We start from the raw sequence: 27,379 nt of genomic DNA, 5'->3' as shown, positions 1-27,379 counted from the left end.
GTCGTAGCAGCAGACTGGAATATCCACTGGTAAGATCATGACGACTATACTAAAACCGGGAAAAAAAGACGCAAAAATTTGATGCCCCCATACTACTCCCTTCAAAAACATTTCACATTTAAATTATGAACTTCATCTTAAAAAAACTCAAATCTCACAGCCCTAATAAAACACTTTGGCAGAGGTAACACTGACTCTGGAAGACAAGAGTTCATCTGTGGTGCTGTTAGGTCCATGGAGAGAGGGCATCTAAGGTCATCATGGAAGGGGCAAGGGTAACCTAAAAGAAAAGGTTAAACTGCTTTTCTAAGACCTTCTCATGAAAGTGCCATAACTTTTGGTTATGATGAATATTATGGAAGCCATAAATATCACAGAGAACAGATGGTAAATGTGTTGCTCATGTAACATGCACCAAGATATCTGCAATTCCAAATATTTTAGCCATTTTAGACCAGGAACACATTCTTTTTACCCCTTTCTCCTTATACACACAGAAATTTCAGTTTACCACACAATGGTATAAACCATCCATATTTATTTTTGATAAAGGAGCCTTTTAATATATTTCACACAACACAAAAGAAAGGGAATTAGGCAAACACTGGTAAGAAATGTGAGGAATTCTGCATCTAAATAACATAGTTTCTATCATTCATATACCCATTCCTTTGTTCTAGGAATTCTAAATATGAAATATTCTGGTTAAAGGACAAGAGAAAAAACTTCAGACTTTTTCTTAAAGCCCATATATTTTCTTTAAGGAAACAGCATGACGACTCCAGGCACCAGTACCAATCCAAGCGCTGGGACTGCATCAAAAAGAGATCCTTATTTCCAATGACTGACTGCCACTCTACCCTCCAGCCTGCACTGAATTCCACTCTGCCCACCTTTCCTTTAACAGATCTACATATGGACTTAACTGCTAAAAACAGTAAGGCAATTCTAAAGAATTGGTAAACCTCAACCACAACTCTAAAAGTCTGCATATGTGAAAAACTTTAATTCCACAGAAAGGTCAATATCTCATTTACCCCTACTGCGATATTTTAAAATAGCACTCAAATAAGACAAAACCTACAGTAGTGGGTGGGCTATGGTGGATCAGCAGGTAGAGTTCTCACCTGCCATGCTGGAGACCCGGGTTCAATTCTGGATGCCTGCCCATGCAAAAAAAAAAACCTACAGCAGTAGGTTTTTCTTCTGACCTCTTACAAAAATTTGGCTTAGTGATACTCGAATTATACGTGACTCTTCCAAAGGCAGTCTTTTTGCAGATCTAATTGACAAGAGGGATGGAAGTGCAGGGAACCAAAATGAATGACAATGGTCTCTACCTAAAGCACCAAAGAATAAAGTTACTAAATACAACCCCATCCATTTTAAGATTTTCTGTCATAAGTTCTTTTTAGCCCTTTAGATCCTGGAAAAAAAATCAGTGCACAAAGGAGTGGGTAGCAAAGGAGCAGCAAGCCAATCTGAGCAAAGATGGAGACACCGCGGCGAAGGCATAATTTGACAGCTGTGTCCCCTCCACCCAGCACACTCCATTAGTGGCTTTTAAGTATTTAAACCATTATTATAAGCCACAAAACAAATTAGAAGGCAAAATGAAAACAAACAATTATAAAGAGCAGAAAAGTAATCATCTAAATCTACAAAAAATTTAGCATGGTACATTTGGCTAGAGTATGACTATCATCCGAATCTTGCTTTAGATATAATATTTAACAGGAGGAAAGTTCCAGATTGTTCCTATTCCTCTCCTTGCTCAACCTGCCTGCCACGAATGCAACCTAACTGGGTAGCTAAAACCAGGGTTTTCTGTACTATCTTACTTATTTATAATGTATTCCTCTTTAAGAACTTCCAGGTAAGACCAACTGGAGACTTCTGCCAACACAACCTAACAGACTGACAGAGAGTTACTGCACTTTCAAGTAAAATTTGGAGTATAATCTAGTAGACTTGGTTAGGTCCATCTTTTGCATTTTAACTAGATCAGAAAACTAAAGCCCGTATGTGTTCAACTGTCCTAACTTTGTGAAAGATCTCAAGATCGACTTCTCAGACCAGAACCTGGAGGCTTTAGCTTTAACTTTCTGTTTATTGTCCTGAAGATAAGCACTTAATTCTGACCAACTTGTCTGACTACATTTGGTCTTAAGCACTGTCATGTGATGCCCTATGTCAGAGGTTTCCAAACTGGTTTACCCTTGGTCTCAGTAACTTTTTATGGTGCCCCAAGGCCAAAATAAAAAATACAAGTTACTTAAAAAGCATTTATGAATCTTAATAACTTGGTAACCATTTGAAAAAATAATAAAGTTGGAGGAAAAAATGTTTTTATTTTATTCTTAAGTAACCAGAATTATTTACAAGGACAGATGCATCTCTAGGCCTGGCATACCTTGGGATCAGACTGGATACTGCCTTCCTCATTTCCTGTCCCTCACTGATTTTCATATAGTACTTGCTTTTTTTTGCCATAGCAACCACCCAAAATCCAGCTTCACAAACACATGACATCATCAAAAGGGAAGCAGGGTGATCTGACACTGAAACCATAAACCACTTCGAGCTAGGGGGGTGGGTAGTGCCCAAGAAATACTTCCCTTGAAACCTGAATATACCTCATAGTACTGTGGCATTCACAGGCCCTCAGCACACAATTTGGGAACTATGGCTCTATAAATTGTAGATGTTTATTCACAAATCACTCTGCCTGTAGAGGCATTATTCAAAATTCAAACATAAGCTTCAATCTAATTGGCTATCCTTTTCTCTCCATCTTTCTATTGGATGCAAAGGGCCAGTGTTCGGGTAAGTTTCTGATTTCTCAGTAAATGCCTTTAAACATCTAAGAGAGGGATGGGCAAACTTTCATAAGTAAGGAGCCAGAGAGTAAACTTTTGTAACTTTGTGGGCCAAAAGTCTCTGTGGTTACTCAAGTCTGCCACTGCAGGGCAAAAACAGCCATAGCCCAAAATGTGAACAAGCCTGATGGAGTCCACGAAAACTTTATTTATGGACACTGAAATATGAATTCATAAAATTTAAGTGTCACAAAATCTTTTTTATTTTTTCCCAACCATTAAGAAAATGTAAAAACCAATCTTAGCTTGCAGATAAAAACAGGTGGCAGGGCATGGCTTGCCCATCCTGACCTAAGATTAACTGTAATAAGTGTCATTTAATTATTTTCTCACAAAAATTCACAAGTTCTTTTAAATGCCAATCAGTCAAAACTATGAAGGATAAAAAGCTTTAAATAAAATAAAAAGGATTATAAAGCAAATGGATTTCACCTTAATATATTTATATGTAACTTACGTACACAAATTTAACTACATGCAATTTACCCCAAAAAGAAGTAGGTGGGAGAAGAGCGAATTCATTGGAATAGCGAGCATGTCAGCCACTCCACTCAGTGACCAGCTGCTCCAGGCCTGTGCTAACCTCCACCAGCAGCTACCACACACAGCTATTTAACTTTAAATACAGTTAAAGGTTATAACTAACATTAAAATTCAGTTCTTCAGTCTCACTAGCCATACCTCAAGTTTAAGAAGTTGTTCTGATATACTTGGCTAACTCACAATGAATTTTGTAATGAAATTTTGACCTGACAACCACACATCTTTGATCTAGCTATTGTCCTTAGAATTGCTGTAGGGCATGGTGGCAGATGCCCTGAAAATCAAGTCTTATGATAAATTTCTTCTCCCCCTCAAAACCCAGAAGGACTTAAGAATCACTCTTATTTATTAGATAAACTAATTATTCTAGTAGGAGTTTCAAATCTGTTTTGTTAACTAGGCTTTATTGTTTAAAGCCTTTTGTCTAGACATAGCATGGATGCAGTTGTAGAAACAAGGGTTGTAGATCCTGTTTAAAAATGTCAGGGATCAGCAAAAGAAGTGAAGGCAATTTTTTTAAAAAGGCAACTTCTGAAATCACACCAATCTTAAGGTTAAGAGTAAACACCAGCTAATCTTTTAAGGAGAGCATCCAGAAACACTCAGGGAGGCCCAGTCTGAGGAGATGCTGGAGGCAGAGACAATGTTTCCATGCCCTAGACCCCTCCCTGCCTCTGGAAGCTTCCAAAGCAGACCCTATGGCATAACATCCCTTCTGGCTAATTGCTCCCAGCTTCATCCCTCCCCTCCCCTGGTCCCAAGATTTGCAGATCTGGTTTTATTTTCTGCCTAGAATATAGCTTTAATAACTGTTTTGCTTTTTGTTTTTTTTGTGTGTGTGTTTACCAACAACCTGAAAACTATCCCTTTGTTTTAGTTTAGAAGTACTGATCCAGATTTTCAAATGAACTATAGGTTTACTCTAGATTCTAACAGATCCAAAAATCTTAGAAAGGTACTGTAAAATCAAAAAGTATTATTTTTTCATGCCAAGATTTTCTACTGCCATATATACAGATAAACTGTAGTCTAGCCACCCAACGTAATATACTACTCAGTGATAAAAAAATTAATGAACTATTGACGCATACAATAACATGGAAAATCCAAAATAATTAAGCTGGAGGCGGGCAAAAAAGGAATATATATGAGTCCACGTTTGTAACATTCTAAAAAACACAACCTAATTTATAGTGACAGAAAGCAGACCAGTGGGGTGGAAGTGAGCTGGTGGTGGCAAAGAGGGAGGGGACTGCAATGGAGTGTGAAGAGCCCTGGGGGGTGATGGATATGATTTTTACCCTTATTGTGGTGATGGTTCATCAGTATTTAAATATGTCGAAACTGATCCAGCTGTATACTTTAGAAATGGACAGTTTACTGTTTGTAATTTGTATTTCAGTAAAGCTATAAACAACAATACGTATGGTTTTCACTGACAGGGTGACGTGGCGTGTTGGGCATCTCTCATTGAGACCAGAATCTCCTGGTGAAGAAATCTGGCTCACCACCACTCAGCCCGGAGCAGGGAAATCTCAGGGTGCTTGAAAAGGAACACAGCATGAAAGGCATCAGGTAACAGCATGAAAGGCATCAGGTAACACCATGGCCAAAGTAGAACACTATTCATTGTTCGTGTTCTAACAGAAAAAAAAAAAGACAAACTTCATGCAGGAAAAAAAGCCCCCTGGAAGAACCAGAGAAATGTATAACATCATTACCAACAAGCTCTCACTTTCCTTCGCTGTGACGGGCAGGGGACAGCGCAGCACTGAGGCTGCACCAACACAAGACAAAAGCCCTCCCTGGAAGGGCTGAGCTGGGGCGGAGGAGCCCGAGCGCACTGCTGAGCCAGCTCTGACGCTGACTGCGCAGTCACAGGAACCACTGCGGTCAGCGTTTCTCCCCGGTCTAAAAATGAGGAAAGTGAGACTGAGAGGAGTTAAATAAATTCTCAGCATTTGAACCCAGGTCTGTCCGCCTTCAGATGTAGTCAGTATTCTATCCCAGTACAGACTCTGGAAGGGAAAGACCCGGGTTCACATACTGGTTCCGCCATTAGACACTGTTCTTGGTCAGGTTAAAGCATCGTTCAGCCTTACTTTCTTCATCTTCTTTGATTTACAGGCTTGCTGAAAGATTAAATAAGAAAACTTAGAGTTTGGCAGGCCCTGACACTGAATAAATACAATACTCAATAGATGCGTCTACTGTTCCATGCTGCGTGTGAACTTCTCAAAGGTGAACCAAGTTATTCAACACTAAGTAAAGAAAACTGCCAGGCCAGTAGCTCAGGAACCAACTTGACTCTTCACACAAAAACAGAAGGGGAATCTTTCTCACGCAAGCAACTTAAAACTCTAGAATTTTTCATTTGACACATATCTTTCTACTGTACTTTGAAAATATACCAAATAAAACCCATGTGTTCACCAAACAAAAATGATAATCATCTCCCACATGACTCTAAATTAAACACAAGATGTAAATCTCATGAGGCATTAGTGGAAACCAAGTATTATGAGTTTATAATTAGCCAAATAATAAAAAGGAATTAAGTTTAAATAATATAATACAGGTCTCCTTCCTTCTGTAAGGAAAAGGAAGAGCCAATAAAACACAAATTTAGAAATCATTTTACTTTCAACTTAGACAATGAAAATACAAGACAATAAACAGGTGGATTTAGTTTGTTATATGCTTCATTGATAGTTAAATATACCATACTCAGTTGCTACAACCAGAAAACAGGGCGCTGAAGATAAACTTGACCATAATTGGGAAAAGAACCTCCATCAAATAAAAGGGGGGGAGGAGGTACTGAACAATACGATGTTCTCAGAAAAGGATTCCAGTTACAGGTAGCCCTGACTCAGGCTTGATGCAAATGGAATTAACATTTTTCACAGAACAAAGAAACACAATATACTTGGAAGAAAAAGTACTCATGTCAGGAAACGAATCAGTCCGCTCCCACTGGGGCCTGAATAAATGTAAACATTAGACTCTGGTTCCCACAGTCCTGGGAGTGGAGCTACTGTTCTCTGCACAAAAGCCTTCTCTGGATAATTTTGCACAATTACCTACTAAAGATATGACACTGGTAGCACTGATAGCCTCCAACTATTTTAAACTCAAATGTTCTAGAAACTTTCCATCCACTTCTCTATCACCACCCACCCAATTATATCATATATGTGACTCAAGCTGTGGCCTGCTCCTCCACTCCTACAGCACTAACATTTGAAGACTAAAACATAAAACCAGGGAGGCAATTAACAGAGCATGTTTCTAGCCTGGGCTCCAGTGTCAACAGACCTTAGAAGCAATAGACCTTAATAATTGCCTACTGTAAAGAAAACCGACTGTGAGCTACCAAAAATGGAGAGGGCAGGGAAAAAATTTTGTTGCGCAGCAAGAACACCAGATCAGAGACTCTGGAGGAGGGGGACATTTAGGTGGAGGAGGAGAAAAAAGATAGTTTTTTTTAAAGCCCAAGACTGCAAGCTCACTCTGCCCCCAAAGTGGGAAAGCCAAGTTGGAGATCTGCGGGTCACTGGCAATAGCAAGTTTTGCTGAGGAGGTGAGTGCTATGAGTGCTAGTTTCACAGCCTGCTGGGTTTGTGGAGGGCATCTGTGGATCGTGGTCCCTGGCCAGCCCATCCTACTGTCGGCAGGCTGGAAAGTCAGATCTGGAATCACTTGACTACTATTTCAATCTCAGTTTCTTAAATTATAAAATGGGGTTAAAAGGAAAAAAATAAGAGTGAGCAGTATGTGAGATCGTGATCTGTAAGCATCCCCTAAATGCTAGCTGATGATCCCTGTTCTCTTAAGTGTTCTTTACCTGTTGTACTTTGGGGTTCAGGGTAGGTAGGAGCCCTGTCAGCCACCCTGGAAGCCAGGCTCGTCTTCTCACTGGACTGCGCACTCACTGAGGGCAGAGCCCCTGGACGTGGTCTGCTTGCCCACTGCAAGCTTAGTGAGCAACACTGATCCCCTCCCTCCAAGAAAGAAGGCCCCAAAAGGCAGAAACTGTTTCAGAACTGTTTCCCATCCCCCGAGTCCTACTTGTTCTTCCTGGTATATGGCCAGAACATCTTAAGCTGAATTACTTTAAAAGTTCAAAACACAGCACAGTTGTATTTGAAGATTTTAACATCATTTACAAAGCACTCTAACATTTCCTTCATGAAAAAGAAAACACCATAAGAATCCACAAACACAAAGACTATTTTTTTTAACCTTTCCACTGTGGAGTGACAGCAGAGTCCACATGTGTTGTGTTACTTCTCCCAGCTCTAAGCTCTACCCTGGAGATGCTGGGGCCCCTGGCATTACTATTTTCCATTCTCATCCTCCCCGGTCAATATTAATCTCAATTAAATGACTCTCAAAGGACTACCAGTACTTATTCTAATTTAAAATACTTGAGCCAACAAGCCACTTAAGTACAGTTAGAAAAACATAAGAACGTTTATTTTACCTCTTAACCTCTAGTTTTCAACAAAACCCAATATAAGGACATAGCCAATTTGGATTCATGATAGCATAGCAAAATCTCTATGACTCAGAGAAATTGTTTATCAAACAATGTACAAACTCCTTTCAAAGAGAAAATTTTTCTGAGACCTTTAGTACTGATCAGCTTTATTTATTTATTTTTTTTATAAAATGTTACTTCAGTATGTACAAACCAGGTAAAAGCTCATATACACAAAATCAAAACAAATTTGCAAATTAAACAATAAAATTCAAAGTAACAACACACATTTGATGGGAAGCATGACAATTTCTTGAAAACAAATTCCCCCTCCAACATGAACAAGAGACTGAAGGGGAAGACACAGCTGCTTTCCCAAACCCGGCAGTTCCATCCAGAAAGGCAGGTGAGAAGTCATCGCTCCCACCACTTTTCTCTTTGCATCTTTATTTGTGCAGCTCCCTATGAAGTAACTTGGCCTATACTTGGCTCAGGTGCAATATTTACATGTCAAGTTCATCTCTACTCTCTTTGTATTTGCTTTCAACCATTAAAATAGTATTATTTGGTACCCAGAAAACAAACACAAAAGCAAACCACACTGAAATGTCTGATAGTACTTGGCTACCCATGTGACAGGCTTCGAGATAATCTCAGACAGTACCTCTTCCTTTTAATTATCAAAATAAAAGTGCAAAATGAACCAATCCTCATCAGAGAATTAAAAGACAGTTGTTGGAAAAAAATGAAGGCACACAGGTCTTTAAGTAGATCCCTACACTTAAGATATCTTACCTCTGTCAATAAATCTTGAAGGTCAAATGCTCTGCATGCCACAATTACTTAAGACTTTGGCAAACAAGGAGGTCTGGAGTGTTATGAAAGGTTTCGCTACTCTTAGTTTCCCCTGTGCTTAATTATGTATTTAAAATAATCACATGATGCTGAAAGGATCTAATGGACACCAAAACATACGATTTTCAAAAAACATTCCTAATCTATAATTTTTTGGCTATTGAGAGCTAACCGATATAAATGTATCTGAGACAACAAAATAGCAGCTTTGCATATTTCATGTCAAATCAAGTTGCATTTTGCAGAGTACTGTTTTACTTTCCAAAGCGTAAAAAATGAATGTGTGGATTTCAGAAAAGCATTTGGTGTTCCAGGGAACTGCAACTGTCAGCTTTTAAAGATGCCATGTGTTTGCCCACATAAGAGAATGCAATGAGCTATGGAAATATTATCTGGCTTTAGAGTCAGGAGGCTGCTAATATGAGTTGATTTAACCCATCAGGAAAATATCTATCATGTATTATTTATCAAATGCCCATACAACAAGTATCATAGACTTCGAAATGTTTGCAATTTAAATCATACTGGAAGGAACAAAGAAAAGAAAACTAAGCATAATGCTTTGGTTTAAACATGAACACTTACATGGCCTGTAGAATTCCCCATCTTCCCTCCCACTTCCATCCCCTTGTGCACTGATGCACACCCTTTTCATCAATGGATCAGTGACAATTCCCCTTGCTGCTCTCCCCACACCTGCTTTTTATATGCTATTCTACCATTAAGAAACTGACAGCAACAGCAATTGAAAGATGCAAATTAAAGATGTATTTTGACTAGGTGTAATGAAATGCAGTGCTGGATTCTTTAGGAACTTTTGTTTTTAATCTGGAATCTATTAAATACAAAAGACAAAAATATAGACCTAGATATATAGAGGTATATAATTACTGTTCACTGACATTAAACAAAAACTAGTCTTTTTTTTGTTTTTGCATAGGCAGCACAGGGAAGCAAACCCAGGTCTCTGGCATGACATGTGAGAACTCTGCCTACTGAGCCACCATGGGCTGCCCTAAAAACTAGTCTTTTAAACACAGTACAAATCTACTCACCCTGAAAATTAGCAAATGAGTCATATAAATAATTAAGACAAGTTCAAGGAAGCACATGCTTGTTCATATAACTTTGGTATCAATAAATAAACTCAAGAACAGCAGTCTGACATACGATTATACCTAAGAGTCACCTATGGAGAACCTCTTTTGTCGATCACATGTGGCCTCTCTCTCTAAGCCAACTCTGCAGGTGAACTCGCTACTTTCCGCCCTACATGGACATGACTCCAGGGGTGTAAATCTCCCTGGCAATGTGGGACCCAACTCCTGGAGATGGGCCTGGCCCTTGGCATCATGGGATGAGAAAACATTCTTGATCAAAAGGGGAAGAGAAATAAAGTTTCAGTGGCTGTGAGATTTCAAATAGAGTCAAGAGGTCTTTCTGGAGGTTATTTTTATGCAGTATATAGATATCCCTTTTCAGTTTTTGGCATACTGTAGTAGCTAGAGCACAATACTTGAAACTATTGAACGGTAATCCAATAGCCTTGATTCTTGAAGACATAACTATAGCGCTTTTAAGGTGTGACTGTGAAAAACCTTGTGACTGACACTCCATTTATCCAGTGTATGGACAGATGAATAAGAAAAAATAAATAAAAGAAATAAACAATAGCAGGTTTGGGACGTTTTGAGAATTCTTTTTTGCTTTAATTTTTATTCTTATTTTTATTTTTTTTGGAGTAATGAAAATGTTCAAAAATCGATTATAATGATGAATGCACAGCTTTATGATGATACTGTGAACCACTGACTATACACTTTGGATGATTATATCCCAATAAAAAAATCATTGAAGAAAAAAACAAAACTGGAAAAAAAAAGAACAGCAGTCTGGAGAAACTCATAAAGCAAACAAACAGTCTTTCTTTAGAAAATATCAAATCCTACAAAAGAAAGTATAATTTAATAAGAGTTTCTGTTGCACTGTTAAGGAATCTATTCCTTTGGAAATTAAAAAAAAAAAAAGACAATTAAAACCAACTTCCTTTCTTCTTACTCAAATTTCTACAAATTCAAACTAAGGAGAAGTAACCCTTCTCCTTAGTTGAGTGGATCTCAAACTTGAGCATGCATCAGAATCACCGGGAGGGCTTTGTAAACCAGACCGCTGGGCCCCAGCACCTAAAGGGTTTCAGATTCTGGAGAGAATCAGAATTTAAATTTTTAGAGTTTGTATTACAAATCAACTTTATTGTCAAGAAAATTAAAATCAAAGACAATAGGTATTTGGGGATTAGCTTTCTAAAAATATCTGTAGCATATATCCTGTGACAAAATCAACAAACTATGAAATCAATTTACTTTTTGAAAAATGTTCTGGCCTTGGCTTTTAATATATACACAGGCATTAAAATTTCCAAAGAAATGTAATTTGAATTTTCTATGTGCTTGGTATGCATCACCAGAGGAGAAAAACCATTCAAAAACACCAAGTATTCACAAACCAGGACATGTTTTTCAGTCAACTATGGTATTATAAGCTTCAGTTCACTGAACATAAACTCTATTTTACACACAAAATATGATGTGCACACTCCTTCAAAATAAAATACCTCCAACCAAAAATATATGTTCCAATATGACCCTTTCTCAAAATTTTCATTTCCTTTTCTGCATCAAAAGACATTATCAAGAAAATGAAGACAAGCTACAAAATGGGAGAAAATTGTTGCCAATCATAAATCTGATACATGTTTAATATTCAGAATATATAAAGAATTCCTACATCTCAACAACAAAAAGACAATCCAATTGAAAAAATGGGCAAAGGGCTTGACTAGACATTCTCCAAAGAAGATATACAAATGGCCAATAAGCACATGAAAAGATGTTTAACACTATTAGTCATTAGGGAAATACAAATCAAAACCACTTCATACCAACTACTATGCCTACTACTTAAAATTATGAAAAATAACAAGTGTTGGCAGGGACATACAGAATGTAAAATGGTGCAGCCATGTGGAAAAGTTAAACATGGAACTATCACATGATCCAACAATCCTATTCCTAAGTATATCCCCCCAAAAAATGAAAATGGGAACTCGAACAGATACTTGTGCACCAATGCTCACAGCTGCAATATTCTCAATAGCCAAAGCTATAAATAGCCCAAATGTCCATCAACAGATAGATGGATAAGAAAAATGTGGCCTATCCCCATAATAGAATATTATTCAGCCATAAAAGGGATGAAGTTCTGATACATGCTGCAGCATAGATGAAATTGGAAAATCTTACACTAAATGAAATAAATCAGATGAAAAATGATAAATATTGCATAATTCTGCTTAAATAAAAAGTTATCTGGAAATATCAAATTCATAGAGACAGAAAGTAGATAAGAGGTCACCAGGGGCCAATGGAAGCAGGATTGGGGAATTATTGCTTAATGGGTCCAGAGTTTCTCGAGGGCCAAAAAAGTTTTAGTAATGTATGAATGGTGGTAATGGTAGCACAACACTGTAAATGTAATTAATTCCACTTAAAAGGACAATTTAAAATGTTATATATACATACGTTAACAGAATTTTAAAAATATTCAATTAAAAAATCTTTTTTTACCAAAAGTAGAAATAACATAGGTAGTATAACCTACCTTCCAAGACTCATTTATTCATTAAACAAATGTATTTTTGAGGGCTCAATACACAACTTTGATAAAAAAGCAACATAACTTTACTCCTGTCTTTGAGAAGCTGGCAGCGGGAGAGGAAGCAGACAAGCAGACTTGGCTAGGAAGGGAGGGTGACAAGTAGGTGACAGAAGGCCCTAGAGCACTGTCAGAGCCACTGAATCCCCTACCAGTTAGCTAGCCAGGGAAGAAAGTGGTTAGAGGCATTCCAGGCAAAGGAACTGAGGCCATGAAAAATATGGTACAATAAGGAAACCTCAAGTAATTTAACATTGTGAAATATATGTGGGAGCCTCTCCTGTGGAGATGAGGAACAGAGAAAGGTAGGAGGCAAGGTAAAGAAGGTGAACTCCACCTTGAGGTGAGAGACAGCCACTGGGAACTTTTAACTACAAGCGGCATGGTCAGATGCACAACTGAGACGTCTCTTCAGCAGCAACTCTTTCTGAGAAAGCACAGCTATGGGTGAGATGGGGCTGGGATTCAAGGCAGAGGTTAGAGCAGGACACCACTACGGTGGGACGAGGTGTGATCTGAGGCCACGCCCGGAAGTTTAGAGAGGGGCAGATTCTGAGATGTGGGCCCAGCTCTGACAGGCCAGGACTGGGTTATCGGCTGGACTGAGGGCTCAGGAGGAAGGCCTGGGGACACCCGCGTTTCTGAAGTGGGACCATCTGTCACAAGAAGCTCAGAGGGATAGGTCAAGATTCTGCGTGGCGGTTTACTGGTTTGGCTTATACTAGTTTAGTGTCTTGGTTTTCACGTGTGTGCATATTTGTTTTCACATTGGAGTGCGGGTTCTCAGTGCAGGCAGGAGGGAATGAGTTCGGTTCCAGATGTATTAGGTCGGCCTTGGCTAGTCACGTGGCAGCTGGCTAGGAGTCTGGAAGTTCCTGAGTGGAGTCTCGAATGAAGATAAAGCTTTGAGAGCTTTGGTTTATAAGTCACAGGTGAAGCCATGGGTCTAAATGAGGCCGCCCAGGAAAAGGCAACAGGGGAGGGAGAACTGGGTAGATATTTCTGAAATAGCATAAACTTCTAATTAACCAATACCTGTGATGGCCAGAAAACACGAACTATGCAACTGTGGGTCCCAGAGCAGCAAACAGTCGTTGGAGGAAGAGGAGTAGTTCATCTGTGCCCAAGAAGGCGAGGACGTATAGTGGAGGGGAAGGAAGACAAGTCAGGAGGGGAGGGCCAGAGACCTCACTGTGAAGGGGAACTAAGCATAGAGCCATCGAGTCAAATAAACCACAGAATTACAAACTGCATGCTTATCAATAACTCAAAGGGCTCCTCTGAATTCTCTCGTGCAAAAACAGGGCAGGAGGGATCTTTGAAATACAGACAGCTGATCTCTGAATGAAAAATCCATTTGTTCACAGATAAACTCTTTTATGTAAGATTTATGATAAAACTAGGTTACAGTACATATAAAGATAAAGCAATTATCTTATAGTGATACATGATTATATATGCATAAAAACTTTTCTTAAAAAAGGCTAGTAGCAGCACATGTCCCTGGAATCATCCAAATAATTTTAAACGAGAGGAGAGGCTGGTTATTGGCAAAAGATATATACCTTCTTACTTTCCTATGAAAATGAATTAAAGCACTAGAATAAAGATTCGAGAATCCTTAAAATACAAACTAAAAGGCTAGAAGCCCTAATACCAAACTGTATCTTTCATGAGAATTAAAATGCAATTATATGCTTTCTATCACAACATGGAGAATTACTCCACTAGAAACATACAAAACTGTCTGTTCTACTCCTGGACAATTTCAAAATCAAGAAAGAGGGGCAGGCCATGGTGGCTCAGTGGCAGAGTTCTCACCTGCCATGCCGGAGACCCGGGTTCGAGTCCCAGTGCCTGCCCATGCAAAAAAAAAAAAAAAAGTTATGAAAGATTAATTCATTATAATACCTGCCAACCAAAGCCCGGTCTGTGGGAGCCTTCCACCCCCACCCCCTTCATCCCACCCCCACCTGCCCCAGCCTGACCTCCCTATCCAGGGCTCTCATGAGAGAAGCCTAGACAAAGAGCCACTGCCCAGCACATGGGGCCCCTCAAATCACAACCAGTAGCCCTTCAGGGGCCTGGAGCTGGGCTCTGCCAAGCACTGGCTCAGGTGCTACACAGAAATCCTCTCCTTCATATCCTGCCAATAAATTAATTCCTCGTTCCATTCATTTGCTTTCTGTACGAAATATCAGGACCAATCTAGCAAGTTGAAAAGTAGCTATAAATAGAAAGACCCAGTTTAAACTGAGAAAAAATATTTGGCTTTTTTATTTGCAGCTCAGAATTATCTGTGAAAATCAAAGGGACAAAAGGGAGCAGCCATTTGAAGCATTAGCTTCAGACTCCCTTAGCAATGCTAGAATGTGGCTGAAGCAATTGAGTTCAGGTCTGTACTTTTTCCTTGTGTCTATTTGCTACAACGAACAACTGAGTGACCAAAAGGCTAAGGTAATTTTACAGGGCAAATAGCCCAGAGTTTCTCTAATAAGTCAATGGCACAAAGGAAAACAAAAGACAAGAGAAACGGAAATTTTAGAAAATAAAGGAGACTAAAAACATGACCAAACACAAGGTGAAGATCTTGGTTTTCTTTGAAGCAGAAAACAAAAAAATTATTTTAAAAGTTTTTATATAATTAGGAAGATCTGAATGTGGATTCAGTGTCAGACAACATTTAGGAATTATTAGTAACTTTGCTTGGTGATGACATTGGGGTAGTTATGTTTAAAAAGGAAGATCTCTAAAGTTAGTGATGCAAGTTGAAGTATTTATGGATAAAATAACAAGATGACAGTCTGAAATCTGCTTTAAACACCCAGCAAAAAAATAGGGATGGGAATGGAAGAATAGATGAAATAAGACTGGCAAAATGTTTATAATACTGAAGTTGGGTGATGGGTACAAACAACATTTATTCTGCTATTTTTTTTCATTGTTTCTGCTTGAAAGTTTGCATAATATCAGATTTTGGTTTTGCTTTGTTTTGTTTTTTACAAAAACAGTCAAGGTAAATCAGAGAAGCAATGAGCTGATTCTGATTCTACTTCATTTCTCCTTGAAATTTTTTCCTTCAGTACCACAACTTTCCTCACCCTAACACATTAAAAATAATTCAGATTGCATAATGTTTGGGGGAGAGTAGGAGTGAGAGAAGGGAAAATGCCTACTTCTGTACAAAGTAGCTTTTAATGAAAGCATACTATAATTGCAACTTTGAAAACCAAGTAAATTTGAATAATTACAGCCTAGCCTTTTATTAAATGCAATAGAACTCACACTACGGCATTCAAAAACACTGCAAATGAAAAGAGTACAATTTCCCACTAAAAATCAACCAGGATCCTAAATGCACCATCAGAAAAAGTGAATATTTTCCTCCATTCCCAGACTTGAACAAAACTGAGTTTTAAGTCAGTTACCCCAAAATGTGGATAACTTACTCACTAGAATAAAAATCAATTGTTGAATATTAGGCTGCTTGAAGATGTAACAATACCTCTATTAACAAAAAGGATATATTTCAGTATCATTCAAACCATCCGAAAGTTGGAAACCAGCATCAGAAATACTGATCCCAGGGTGAATTCTAGGATGAGAGAAAGAGGAAGTGTTTCAAGAAACAAAACGAAAGATGCAACAAAAATATTTTATAATGACTAAAATAACATGGAAAATCTGATATGCATGGGATTCTTCTTTTTAAAGAAAACATGCTGGAGAAAAAAATGGGATAGTTAGCTCAAAGGATTTTCAGACAAGGCTGGACGTGTGCTTCTCTGCCCTAATCAACTAGAGGAACAATCTGGAAACAGCTGCACATGGGGCAAGAGTTTGCCAAGACACCTCCTTGGAAGGCATGCTCTCTCTCTCTCAATCTCTGAACACCTCCCTCCAAAAAGATGAGACTCAATTTAACCGAGAGTACGCTAGTCTTCCTCAGTACTAAGGAACAAACTGATCCTGTGTCCCCACATTTCTCCCTAGCTGTTTTGATATATGAAATCTGATTGGATGAAATAAAGCTTAACTGTAAACACAAATGCCTATTTGACCTATCAGAGATAAACACATTCATATAAAGTCATTTACATACAGATAAACTAATTCATTTCACCTCTTATGTGGAGGTGGGCAAAGGGCTGGGTGTAAGCAAAGGGTGAGAGGGAGGACACAAAATCACCGGCCCTGCCCTAACCTACTTCCCCAACGGAGGCTTTCTGAATTCCATAACATCCTCACAACAGTCTTGTGCTAGTAAATGACTGAGCTTAAGGAGCCAGCCTCTGGCAGGGCCAGGATTGGCACCTCATCTCAAAACAAATATCTCTCTCATCTTTGTATCCTCTCATCCTAGTGGGAAGACAAAGAAGGAAGGGGAAAAGGGCCTAAAACACAAGAGAATGAAGCAAATAAGAGAATGAGGAGAGAAAGAATAAATTCTGTCATGGGCCATTTACTGATGAAGGTAGAGACTGGCAAATTGGTGATTTCAGCCTGTAAAAGCATGCCACTCAGGCCACTGTCACGATGTTGGCCAACATGACTGCGCATAACTTAAGAAGATTTTAAAAAAATGGCTTAGCCAACCTCATCAACAAAGAGCTTTGCTCCAGGAATGGCCATGGTCAGTGGCATTTTTCCTATGGAGAAACAGAGACCCCTTGACTGAGGGATGTCAGAATTACAGTGTAGACTTGAGTTTCCATCAAACCCGTTGCAAAATCCTCAGACTCAAAGCTTATGTGAACAAACCGAAACCACCTGCCCAAATTCATGAGTGGTAAGCACAGTCACTCGAAGGAGACAAGAGAAATAACAAAGGCCCTGCCATTAAGGAATAAGCAATATAGATGGAGGGTAACCCACAGGAACCTTTGAGAATAAAAGAAACTCTAATTACAAGCTCATGTACCTAATACTGACCACGAGATCAAGAAAGTACCAGAGAATGCATCTTTAAAGGTATCAGGGAAGTGGGACAGACTGGGGTTTCAAAAGACAAATAAGATTTGAAGAGACAGAAAGCAAAAAGGCAAGGTAAGTATCAAGGGAATAGGGTGGAAGGCAGAAGGTGGGAAAAGGAACTATGGGTAGCAAACCAGGACACTATGAAAATGGAGTTCAGTGTTCACACTGGGAAGTTTGCATAATTTATGAAATAAGGCTAAACAGGTAGAGTAGGGCACAATTATGAGAAGCTTGAAGGAAAAGAGAAGGCATTCAGAAATGCTGTAACGCTTCTGATACGAGATCACTAAAATAGAGAACCGACAAGATGGAAACACTGCCTGGTGGTGGAATGCACGATGACCCAAGGAATAAACTGCGTCTAAGTATGAAAACGAACAAGTAAACTCCTGTCCTCTCCCTCCAAAGAGGCACGGCCTTAGGCTGGAACAAAGGCAGTTCCCGGGAGAGAAAGAGACAAAAATGCACAACACGGGGAGGCCCTATCTAAAGGGTATGTCTGCTGAGGGGACACAGATGAGAGGGGAATGGGGGAGAAACAGGGGAACTGGGGACGGGTGGAGGGTGAAGTCAGGAAAGAACAACGTGACCAAACCTGCTGTGACACAAGAAGGCCCAAGGAGAAAGGGGACAGAGGGGATTTCTGGGATGTTAAATGGGAAGCAAGTGTTCCAACCAGTCAAAACGACAGCTGTCTTCAATAGTAAAAGGACAGAGACCAAGTCGCAGCCTCACTTACAACTGTCCTACATAGGTCTATTCCAGACACCCGGTGGGCTCTCATGCTGCTTCTTTCTGACCATTCTCAGTAAGACGGCCCTCCAACGCTGAGCTTCTATTTATTCTCTAACCGCATTTACTTTTCCTTTGTATGTCTTATTAAGGGGGCATTAACATCAGGAAGGAAAGCTGTACTTGAAATGGCTTAAGTTTTTTTTTACTTGGGCAGGCACCAGGAATCAAATCCGCATCTCCAGAATAGCAGGCGAGAACTCTGCCAGTGAGCCACTGTGGCCCATCCTGAAATGGCTTAAGTTTTAAAATTGTATTTTATCTTAGAAATTTCAAAATGAAACATTCCTACTCAAGCATTTCAGCTTTCAACTTCCCATTCCAGGTTCCTTCTCTGCAGGATTACCTTTTCTCCCCATGTGAGACCATAAATTCTTTAAGACACAATCAATGATTAATTTCTCCTCCCCACAAGCCAGGCAGGAGTCCCAAGAAACGTTTCTGGGTGAGCCTTGAAAGACTTACAGACACCTTCTGGACAGGAGCCTTTATAAACCATTCAAGGATATACGTTATTTGGGAGGGAGCCTGGCATGATAAAAAAGAACACTAAACTCAAGAATCCAAAGCTCTCCACCACTATCCCACTTGTGCATGCTTTAATTTCTCTGGGTCTCAGATTCCTCACCCTCAAAAGGCAGCTGGGCTAAGGTAACTTCTGTGACTCACTGAAGTTCGAACATTCTGTTTCTAGGTTAATATCTAACAAGGGAACAACCATGAAATCTCACAACTGCCTATTTAAAAATCTACATACCAATTTTGCTTAATTTAATATCACTTTGAATTCAGATGCATTAATGACAGGACTAACATGATTTCTTAATACATCCAGAAGGACCCCAAAACAAGCAGCCGATATTTCTATTCGATAAATCAAAATGCAGTCAATGGATATGATGCCCCCGTCTGTACAGTTACATGAAGCACGCTCTACCTGAATACTTTTCTGGCAATACAAATCACAGGAAAACTCTTGGCTCAAACGAAAAAGCAGGGCATACGTTGGGTGTTATGTTGAATGAGTAGTAGTTTCTCCAACAGCCTTTCTTGTCACAGGGCCCTTGTAAATTAGGACTTGGAGCCACCTACCAATGACGACACGTCTGCCACCTGCCAAACACTCGACACCGTCATGTGCCGTGGTTATTGAAGTACACTGACTTTTTGGGCTTCTCACAAATACCTAAGTTGAAGCTATTTGTCCTATTCCAGCCTAAACTGTTTGCCTCCTTCCTCATTCTGAATGATGACCCGAAATGGACATTATCAGAGTAATTCCATTATACTATTCTTTTACATTGATAAGAAGAAAGTAAAGCAAGGCAGGTACTGAGGATTTTCTGCTATACAATTACAATCAGAAAACAGGATAAGTGACACCACATAAAAATCACTACTGACTTAAAGTTGCTATAACTTATTTGGAAGGGAAAGGGTAACAAATGTTTCAATTCCAGATTAAACAGTATTTTCAAACAATTCAAAAGAAAATTAACCAGTTACTATGCTTTAAACAGTGCTGCCTGGCTGGTTTGAAAGGAAGTATGCCCCCTAAGAAAAGCCATGTTTTAACATAAATCCCATTTCATAAAGGTAGAATAATCCCTATTCAATACTGTATATTTGAAACTGTAATCAGATCATCTCCCTGGATGATGTGATTTAGTCAAGAGTGGTTGTTAAATGGGATTAGGTGATGACATGTCTCCACCCATTTGGGTGGGTCTTGACTGGTTTACTGGAGTCCTATAAAAGAGGAAACATTTTGGAGAAAGAGATTCAGAGAGAGCAACACTACTAAGCAGAGTTCACCAGCCAGCGACCTTTGGAGATGAAGAAGGAAAACGCCTCCCGGGGAGCTTCATGAAACCGGAAGCCAGGGGAGAAAGCCAGCAGATGACACCGTATTCGCCATGAGCCCTTCCAGCCGAGAGAGAAGTCGTGACTGTGTTCGCCATGTGCCTTCTCACTTGAGAGAGAAACCCTGAACTTTATTGGCCTTCTTGAACCAAGGTATCTTTCCCTGGATGCCTCAGATTGGACATTTCTATAGATTTGTTTTAATTGGGACATTTTCTCGGCCTTAGCACTGTAAATTAGAAACTTATTAAATTCCCCCTTTTAAAAGCCATTCCGGTTCTGGTATATTGCATTCCGGCAGCTAGCAAACTAGAATACCGCCTTTCTGCTTCCCCGCTTTCCCACACCCTTCCCCAACTCTGCCAACACCATCTAACGGGACAAGGATGAGGCAACTGACCTTTGGGCAGGTCACCAGACACCCCGGGGCAGGTCATCACAGACTGGCTGGGTCCCAGGGGATAGGTGGGAGGCAGAAATTAATCAAATTAAATTTCTTTCAGGAATCTGAACTAAGAAACGTGATAAGAATAAGTCACTTAGAAACTAAAAGAATGCAACAAGAAAAGCCACAAAGTTGAACTGGGGCCAGAACGGCTTTGGCCAGTTGAAAAAGGACAAGCAAACTGAAGCTACCAGTCAGTGGAGGGAAACTAGGTATAATCACAAGAAGCCATTTGGAGGTGGGAGGGAAAGGCTCTAGCATATGGGGTGAGGCAGTCACATGGGGTGAAGTTCTAGGGACACCTGTTGCTACAATCCACCCCTTCTACCTCCCCCACCCCCTCCCACCCCCCACCCCAGGCCCAGATGCCTGGAACCACACCCTCCAGTGCCCACTCCCTGGAGCTCAGCCCATTGCAGCTGCTGGGCCCAGATTTTTGGGCAGTCTCCTATCACACCACCTGTGTTCCTACTAATAGAACCCCTCTGCTCCCTACAGCCAAAAGCGAAACATGCAGCCTGGGCATCAAACGATAGATCACATTACAATATAGCAACTAACAGGCCTCTCTGAGAACTCATTAAGTCACTGGTCCTAACTTAACATTTTTAAGGGAAATACAGAACTAAAAAAAAACCCACCCTTCCACCCCACCCCCACCCCAAAAAAGAAACCTCACAGTTGACAAATAGGGAGCACAAGGAAACTTTCTAGAGGGATGAATGGAAACATCCTCAGTCTTGATAGTGGTGAGGGCTTTTCAGTGCATCCTTCGTCACAACTGATCAAAGTATACACCTAACACGTGACCATTTCACTTATGTAAATTATACCGCAGTTTAAGAAAAGAAATAAAACACCTCTCTAAATCTAAACTGTTTCCCTGTTTTTCAAAATTACATTGATCTGGATAAATCTCACAAACATAATGCTGAGCAGAAGAAGCCAGAAGCAAAAGAGTACATGCTGGTCCTGAGGTTCTGATTATACAAAGAATAGAAACAAGTTAAGATTCACCCAAGGTGTCAGAAGCCAGGGCAGTGGCTGCCTGTGAGAGGATGGGAGTAGCAGGGAGTGGAGGGACTTCCTGCTGGGCTGTTTGTCCATCTGGGTGCTAGTGCCCTTCATTAGGGAGGGAAGGCGAAGGGATCTAGCTCTATATTAATTTAAAAGGGACTGGAAAAAGGTTTTTTGGTTTTTGTTTTGCTTTACATCTAATGTAATGCTTATTTTCAGCCAAACTTTTCAGGTAAAGAACCAAAAAAAATTAAAATTGTACTTACCCCATTTTGTGGAATTCTAATTTGACTCATGAATGTGATAAAAGGGGGAAAAACTCATTTTACCAGTCATGTGACTAATAAAAGTTAGACTCCATCCTGTAGTGTTCAGCTCTAAGACTACCTAAAAAGTGAGTCCACCCAGACCATGGCACCCTTCCAAAGGAACAGGAAAGAGAAGAAACTATACTCCACATCCTTTATCCTTTAACAACAACTAAAATCCAGAGAGAGAAGCATTTAGTGAACCAATTCTGTTTTAAAAGGGAGAATTAACTCAGAGTTATACATTGTTCTAACATGCATTTTTTAAAAAACAAATGTGAAAATTTTTATTTTCAGAGACTTATATTTTGAAAATATTTTATGCACTCTCAATAAGATTCACAGCATAAAAGCAGGATAAGTAAAAGTAGAAAGACGAAGACAAACAAAATATTCAAAAATTTACAGATCATGACATTTTAATACTTAAAAAAAATAAGAAGCCAATGAATAAACTGAACTGTAAAGTACTTACAGCCATAATTAATTCAAAGGGGTATTTATACACCCTCACTGGTGACTGGTATTTTTGCACCATGATTGTAAAATAATAGCAATCCTCTCACACCTGCAAAACAGAACAAATGTGATAAATGCCACTGTTTGGGGGGGGAAAAATCATTGCAAAACTCAAAGTGTAGGAAGGGAACTCAACAGGTAATAACTCTATGCTCACAAAAATCAAAAGATGACAAAATACACAAAGGCAGGGGCAGCAATAAGACAGTGAGAAAAGGTACAGGCAGCCCAAGGGGCACCATGCCAAAGGCACTGGTCTGAGGGTCCAAGAACGAAAGATCCAGCCCGAACCCTGTCATCCCCATCTCGGAGCCTCTGAAGTGGCTGCCCTGGAATAGGTGGCCTCCAAGTCCTCTCCAGCTATGAAATGTTATGATCTGATTCTACCTTTAACCAGTGGAATTCGTTTTTGAATCTTTTTCTCTTCATCAATACCTACCAGGAGCCAAGTAAAAATGGTGACGTGCTAAGATATTAGGTCTAGGGGTGCACAAAAATAAAAGCAGAAAAAAAAAATCCTACTATTTTTCAAATACAGAATATGCCTCAAAAAACAGCTCTAAAGGGAACTTTTATCAAGCCCTGTTTTTCAACTACACTACATTTTCAGACACTTGTCCTCATATGACAGCGATGTCAAGCACTCTGGCTGGAGAAGCTCAGCTGAAATCTCCAGCTTCAGACAGCTGTAACATCTGTAAGTAACGGATGAAATGCTCTAGCCTAATTCACACGTCAACGAACCCCTTTGCCAGGTACATAATCCTGCTCCAGTTTAAAGGCTCAGTCCAAACCTACATGGATCTTTTTGAAAACACACTTGTATTCGCAATAGTGTGACTATTTGCTTCCCCACTTAAAAGTAAGGAAGAAAAATAAATCCAATGAGCCTATTTGTCCTGCCAAGGATAATCATAAGAATGTTATTTTATGCTGCATGTGGTGAGAAGATATTCAAAAGTACAAAACCTAAGTGTCTTCAAGGAGCCCAAAGGCTAGCTGTAAAACAAAAAAAAATTACCAAATTATCTTTTATTTCAGAAAACTCCTATCTATATTACTACATTTAAAAGGCTGAACTTTCTCTGCTATGTTTTCTTTATGATGCCTGTCAGAAGGCACAGATTAGGGTGGAAAACAGCACCATCTGACTGTTCTGAAAACTGTTAAGAATAATTCCTGGTGACTGTGAGCAAGTCACTTGATTTCTCTGGGACTTGGTTTCATCTGTGTAAAAGGAGGTTTGGAGTGAGATGATCTTGAAAGATTCCCAGCTCTAAAATCATAAGAACCAGTCAAACTCCTGAGTTCTCTTCCAACTTCCATTTAAAGCCTTCCTTTAATCTGGACTCTGTGACTGACCCGTCCTGGTGCATTGGGACCACGGTTCTATCTAGTTTGGCATACCTTACAACGCTAGTGCACGGCATGTCTATATTTTGAAGATTTAAAGGGGAGACAGCAACCACTTTTAGAGTATCTCACTGATAAGGGGGTGGGGGGTGGTCTGTGAAAAATGCTCGTTTACATCTACTGAGAATCCACTGCCTGACAGATTCCGGATGACTACCACTACACTAAGGAACCTGCTTGTTCGCGAGCTTCTGAACTCCTGCCAGTCCGGACTTCGGATGCTCTGGTCCAGATGAGCGTCCTACGTGGGAATCCGGAGTCACCACGGCCGAGTGGCATCCCGGACCCGGGCTGCCTCTATTGCATGACAATGGGCGTTTACAAACGAGCCGATGGCCAGCCCCAACAACTACACCCCGAGCTGGCTCGGGGGTGGCCGGGCACCCGGGACCCTCAGGAGCTGTACGGGCGGCTGCCCCCGGTGGACTCCCCATCCCAATTCCCGGCTCCGGGGACGGGGACCCCGGGGAGCCAGGGACTGGCTCCGGACACCAAACTGTGCTTCCAGCAAAAAGGGGGTCCGGGGATTGGGAAGACCAGGGGATGGGGGCAGGGACGGGGGAAAGCGGGGGGGCGGTAAAGTCAGAGCAGCGAGCGGCGAGGCGGGGGCGGGGGGCGGCAGGGCCACCGCGGGGCGGACGCGCGGCCCGAGGACCCGGAGGGCGGGAGGAGGACCCGCGCCAGGCACGGGGCCCGGGCGGGCGCCGGAGGGGCCGGGGGACGGCGGCCTGAGCCTCCCGGGGGGCGCGGGACCCCCGCGGGCGGCCGAGGGGCCGAGGGGCCGGGGGCGCGCATGGGGCCCTCCGCGGCGACGCGCGCATACCTCTTGTCAGAAAAGCCGGGCCGGGGACGCGGGGCGGCGGAGGGCGCTCATGCCAGCGGCTCCGCGGTGCCGTCCCCGTTCTAGCGCTCGGGCGGCCGCAGCTCGACCGCCGGTTCCGGGGAGTGGGCTGAGGGGGAGGGGCGGGAGCGAGGAGGGGCGCGGCGAGGGCACGAGTGGTTGTTACGGGTGACGGGGAGGGCGGGGCCGAGGAGCCGGAAGGGGCGCGCGTGCGCCAACGCGGCCGAGGAGGGCGGAGGCGGGAGCCGGCGACGGTTGCTAATAGGGGGAGGGAAACCACCGGGGCTTGGCCCGAATGCGCAGGCGCGAGCTTCCGCCCGGCCGGCGTTGGAGTTCGGGGACCGTGTCGGCCCCGACGCCCGGCAGTCCTGTGGCTCCACCCAGTTCTTGCGTTGCGAGGGGCGGGGCGGGGCCAGGGTGAGAGGCGGGGCTGCTCGAGGCACACCGGTGTCCGCGAGCCGGCTAGCGGGGGGACGGGGCAGCCAGAAGGCCCGCCACGTCCGGCCAGCCTTCGCGGTTCTCCCCGAGCCTCCTGGTCTCGGCTTGCCCGCCGCGGTGCCCTGACCACCTTCTCGCCCGAGGGATGGAGATGAGGCAAACTCCAGGGCTTGGGAGAGGCTGGCAGGATCTGCAGCATCCCGGTCCCCAAGCAGCCGGGCTGTGGGTCCCGCAGGCACGGGGGCCCGGGTCTTCCCATCAGAGAAATGAGGGGCCCTCGCGCGTCGCGAAGAGAGGGCAGCTCCAATTTAACAATGCAAGCAGGAGACACACCGAGTCGTTTGGGGTCCTTAGGAGGGGCTGGGGACCAGAGAGGGACGCCACGCACATCCACCCGCACACGAAGGCTTCTTAGCCGACGTACAGTTTCTCCGTCAAGTCACTGTTCGGTTCAAATTAGTCACCGGGGGTGGCTGTGCATTCATTCCACCGACGCTGCCATTGCACAGAGCCCGACTGGAACTCCTTTGGAATTTCCTTCAGAGCCGGTTTACCAGTCACACGAGAAGCTCATTCATTGCTTGCTCACCCCTTGGTGTTGTTGTTTTCTCAGATCGTCCTTTTCCAACCTGATCATTCACCTCCAGTGGACTCTGTCTGGGTTTTGCCAGTGTGTAGAAATCACGTTTTCCTTCAAAAGAAACTTTGAACAAGAGACAACTCAGGTGTGATAAACCTCCTGATAGAAGTACTTATAAAATGGCCTTGCCAAAAAATCGGCCTGATCTGAAAAGCCTCTTGATGACCACCAGTTAAGAGAAGATTCAGAAAAAGAAAGGAGCAGGCAAAATGGCATCGTGAGAAGACAAGCAGCAAAGTACACACCTCTGGAAATGCTGTAAGACAAATATATTCTTTACCAAATAAACTGGAAAGGGAAAAAAAAGGGGGGGGTAGGACAGATTTACAGATTAAAAGGGATTGGAGAAGTCATTGGGCTTTACACTTATGATTCATGCACTTTTTTCTGTGTATAGTATACTTCAATTTGTTTAAATGAAAGAAAAAATGACACTTGAGGATGTCAATCAATTGCCATATATGAACTTGGTTTCCGTCTTCCTTTGAACAAATAGTAAGAGATTTTATGAGACAAGGAAGTGTAAACACTGAACATGTAATGATATTAACAAGTTATTGTTATACTAAAATGTTTATAGTTGAAATGTTATGATATCTGGGATTAGCTTCTAAATAATCCAGATGGAGAAAGGGAGAGCTAAGGATATAGATGAAATAATATTGGTCCTAAACTGATAATTGTTCATTATACTATTCTGTCAACTTTTGATTATGTTTGAAATCATCCACAATAAAAAGCTTTACCAAAAAAAGATGATGGCAAAAAAAAAAAAGCTGATACAAAAGAGATATTCTAAAGCATCTCAAAAAGTAGTATCACTAGGATACAAACTCCCAAGGTCAATGATTTGAAGGAAACAACACTTGTTTAGATGTGTAAGTTATGATATATTCAATTTTTCTTTCAAGTCGGTTTTACTGGGTAGATGTCCAAAATCTGCAAGAAACTCTACGGAACCTCGTTCTTTGAACACATGCCACCAAGCTCGTGTCATGTGTCAGACACTGCGAGACCCTGAGAGGTGAGGAGGGCATGGAGGGGGTACAAGGGATGGCATCAGGACGGGGTTTGGCTGCCAGTGGCCTCTCATGTGAGTGAAGTCCAGGGCCAAAGGGACACTTCCATGATCATTGTCAGCAACTGACTCCCGAAAAGACCACCAGAACAAACGATGGCTGAACCAAGCCAGGTTGAGTAAACCACCTGCAGTGGCGAAAAGCACCACTTCAAGCAGAGTCTTACTGAGGACACTCCTAGTGTGTCGGAAAAGGAAGGTCCAGGTGGGTATCTCAGGGTCTGGAAGTCTTGGCTCAAGTGATCAAGGCAGATATCTCCCCGCAGGGCTCTGAGTTGGACTAGACCAAGTTCATGGCGTGATAGTTTAGACCTGGTGGACGCAGGAAGCAGGAGGTCTTGTCCCGTAGACAGTTGTTGGATAAGCAGGAGAGAAACCTGTCATTCTGAGAAGGGGGTCGTTTGCCAAGGTCAGCAATATTTTATCAGGATAAATTATTTTTTGCGAATTTCCTGAAGTAAACAGTGAACTTATTTATCTTATTTATTTTATCTAATCTTCCTGAAGAAGAATTTCCCAGATCACCCTCAGGCATTGCAGGTGGGAATGTAAAATGGTGTGGCCGCTGTGGAAA

The 27,379-nt window shown here is 41.7% G+C and overlaps 1 protein-coding gene across 4 annotated transcripts in view; it reads right to left on the bottom strand.

Moving 5' to 3' along the window:
- SEC14L1 (SEC14 like lipid binding 1) overlaps positions 1–24,779 on the bottom strand; it is a 97,013-nt gene extending 72,234 nt beyond the window's left edge. For 2 of the 4 annotated variants that reach the window (XM_077163950.1, XM_077163951.1), the window contains exons 1-2: positions 24,632–24,771; positions 22,352–22,444 (exon numbers count right to left, since the gene is read on the bottom strand). In XM_077163950.1, coding sequence (XP_077020065.1) covers positions 22,352–22,414 — 63 coding nt within the window. In that variant the 5' untranslated portion in view covers positions 22,415–22,444; positions 24,632–24,771. Of the gene's footprint in view, positions 1–22,351; positions 22,445–23,981; positions 24,316–24,631 lie in introns of those variants that run through there. The other 2 variants (XM_077163948.1, XM_077163949.1) reach the window with 2 other exon arrangements.
- Between the last annotated feature and the right edge of the window lie 2,600 nt (positions 24,780–27,379).

This window comes from Tamandua tetradactyla, chromosome 6 (assembly GCF_023851605.1).
Source record: "Tamandua tetradactyla isolate mTamTet1 chromosome 6, mTamTet1.pri, whole genome shotgun sequence".
NCBI lineage: Eukaryota > Metazoa > Chordata > Mammalia > Pilosa > Myrmecophagidae > Tamandua > Tamandua tetradactyla.
This window is presented reverse-complemented; position numbering and strand designations above follow the sequence as displayed.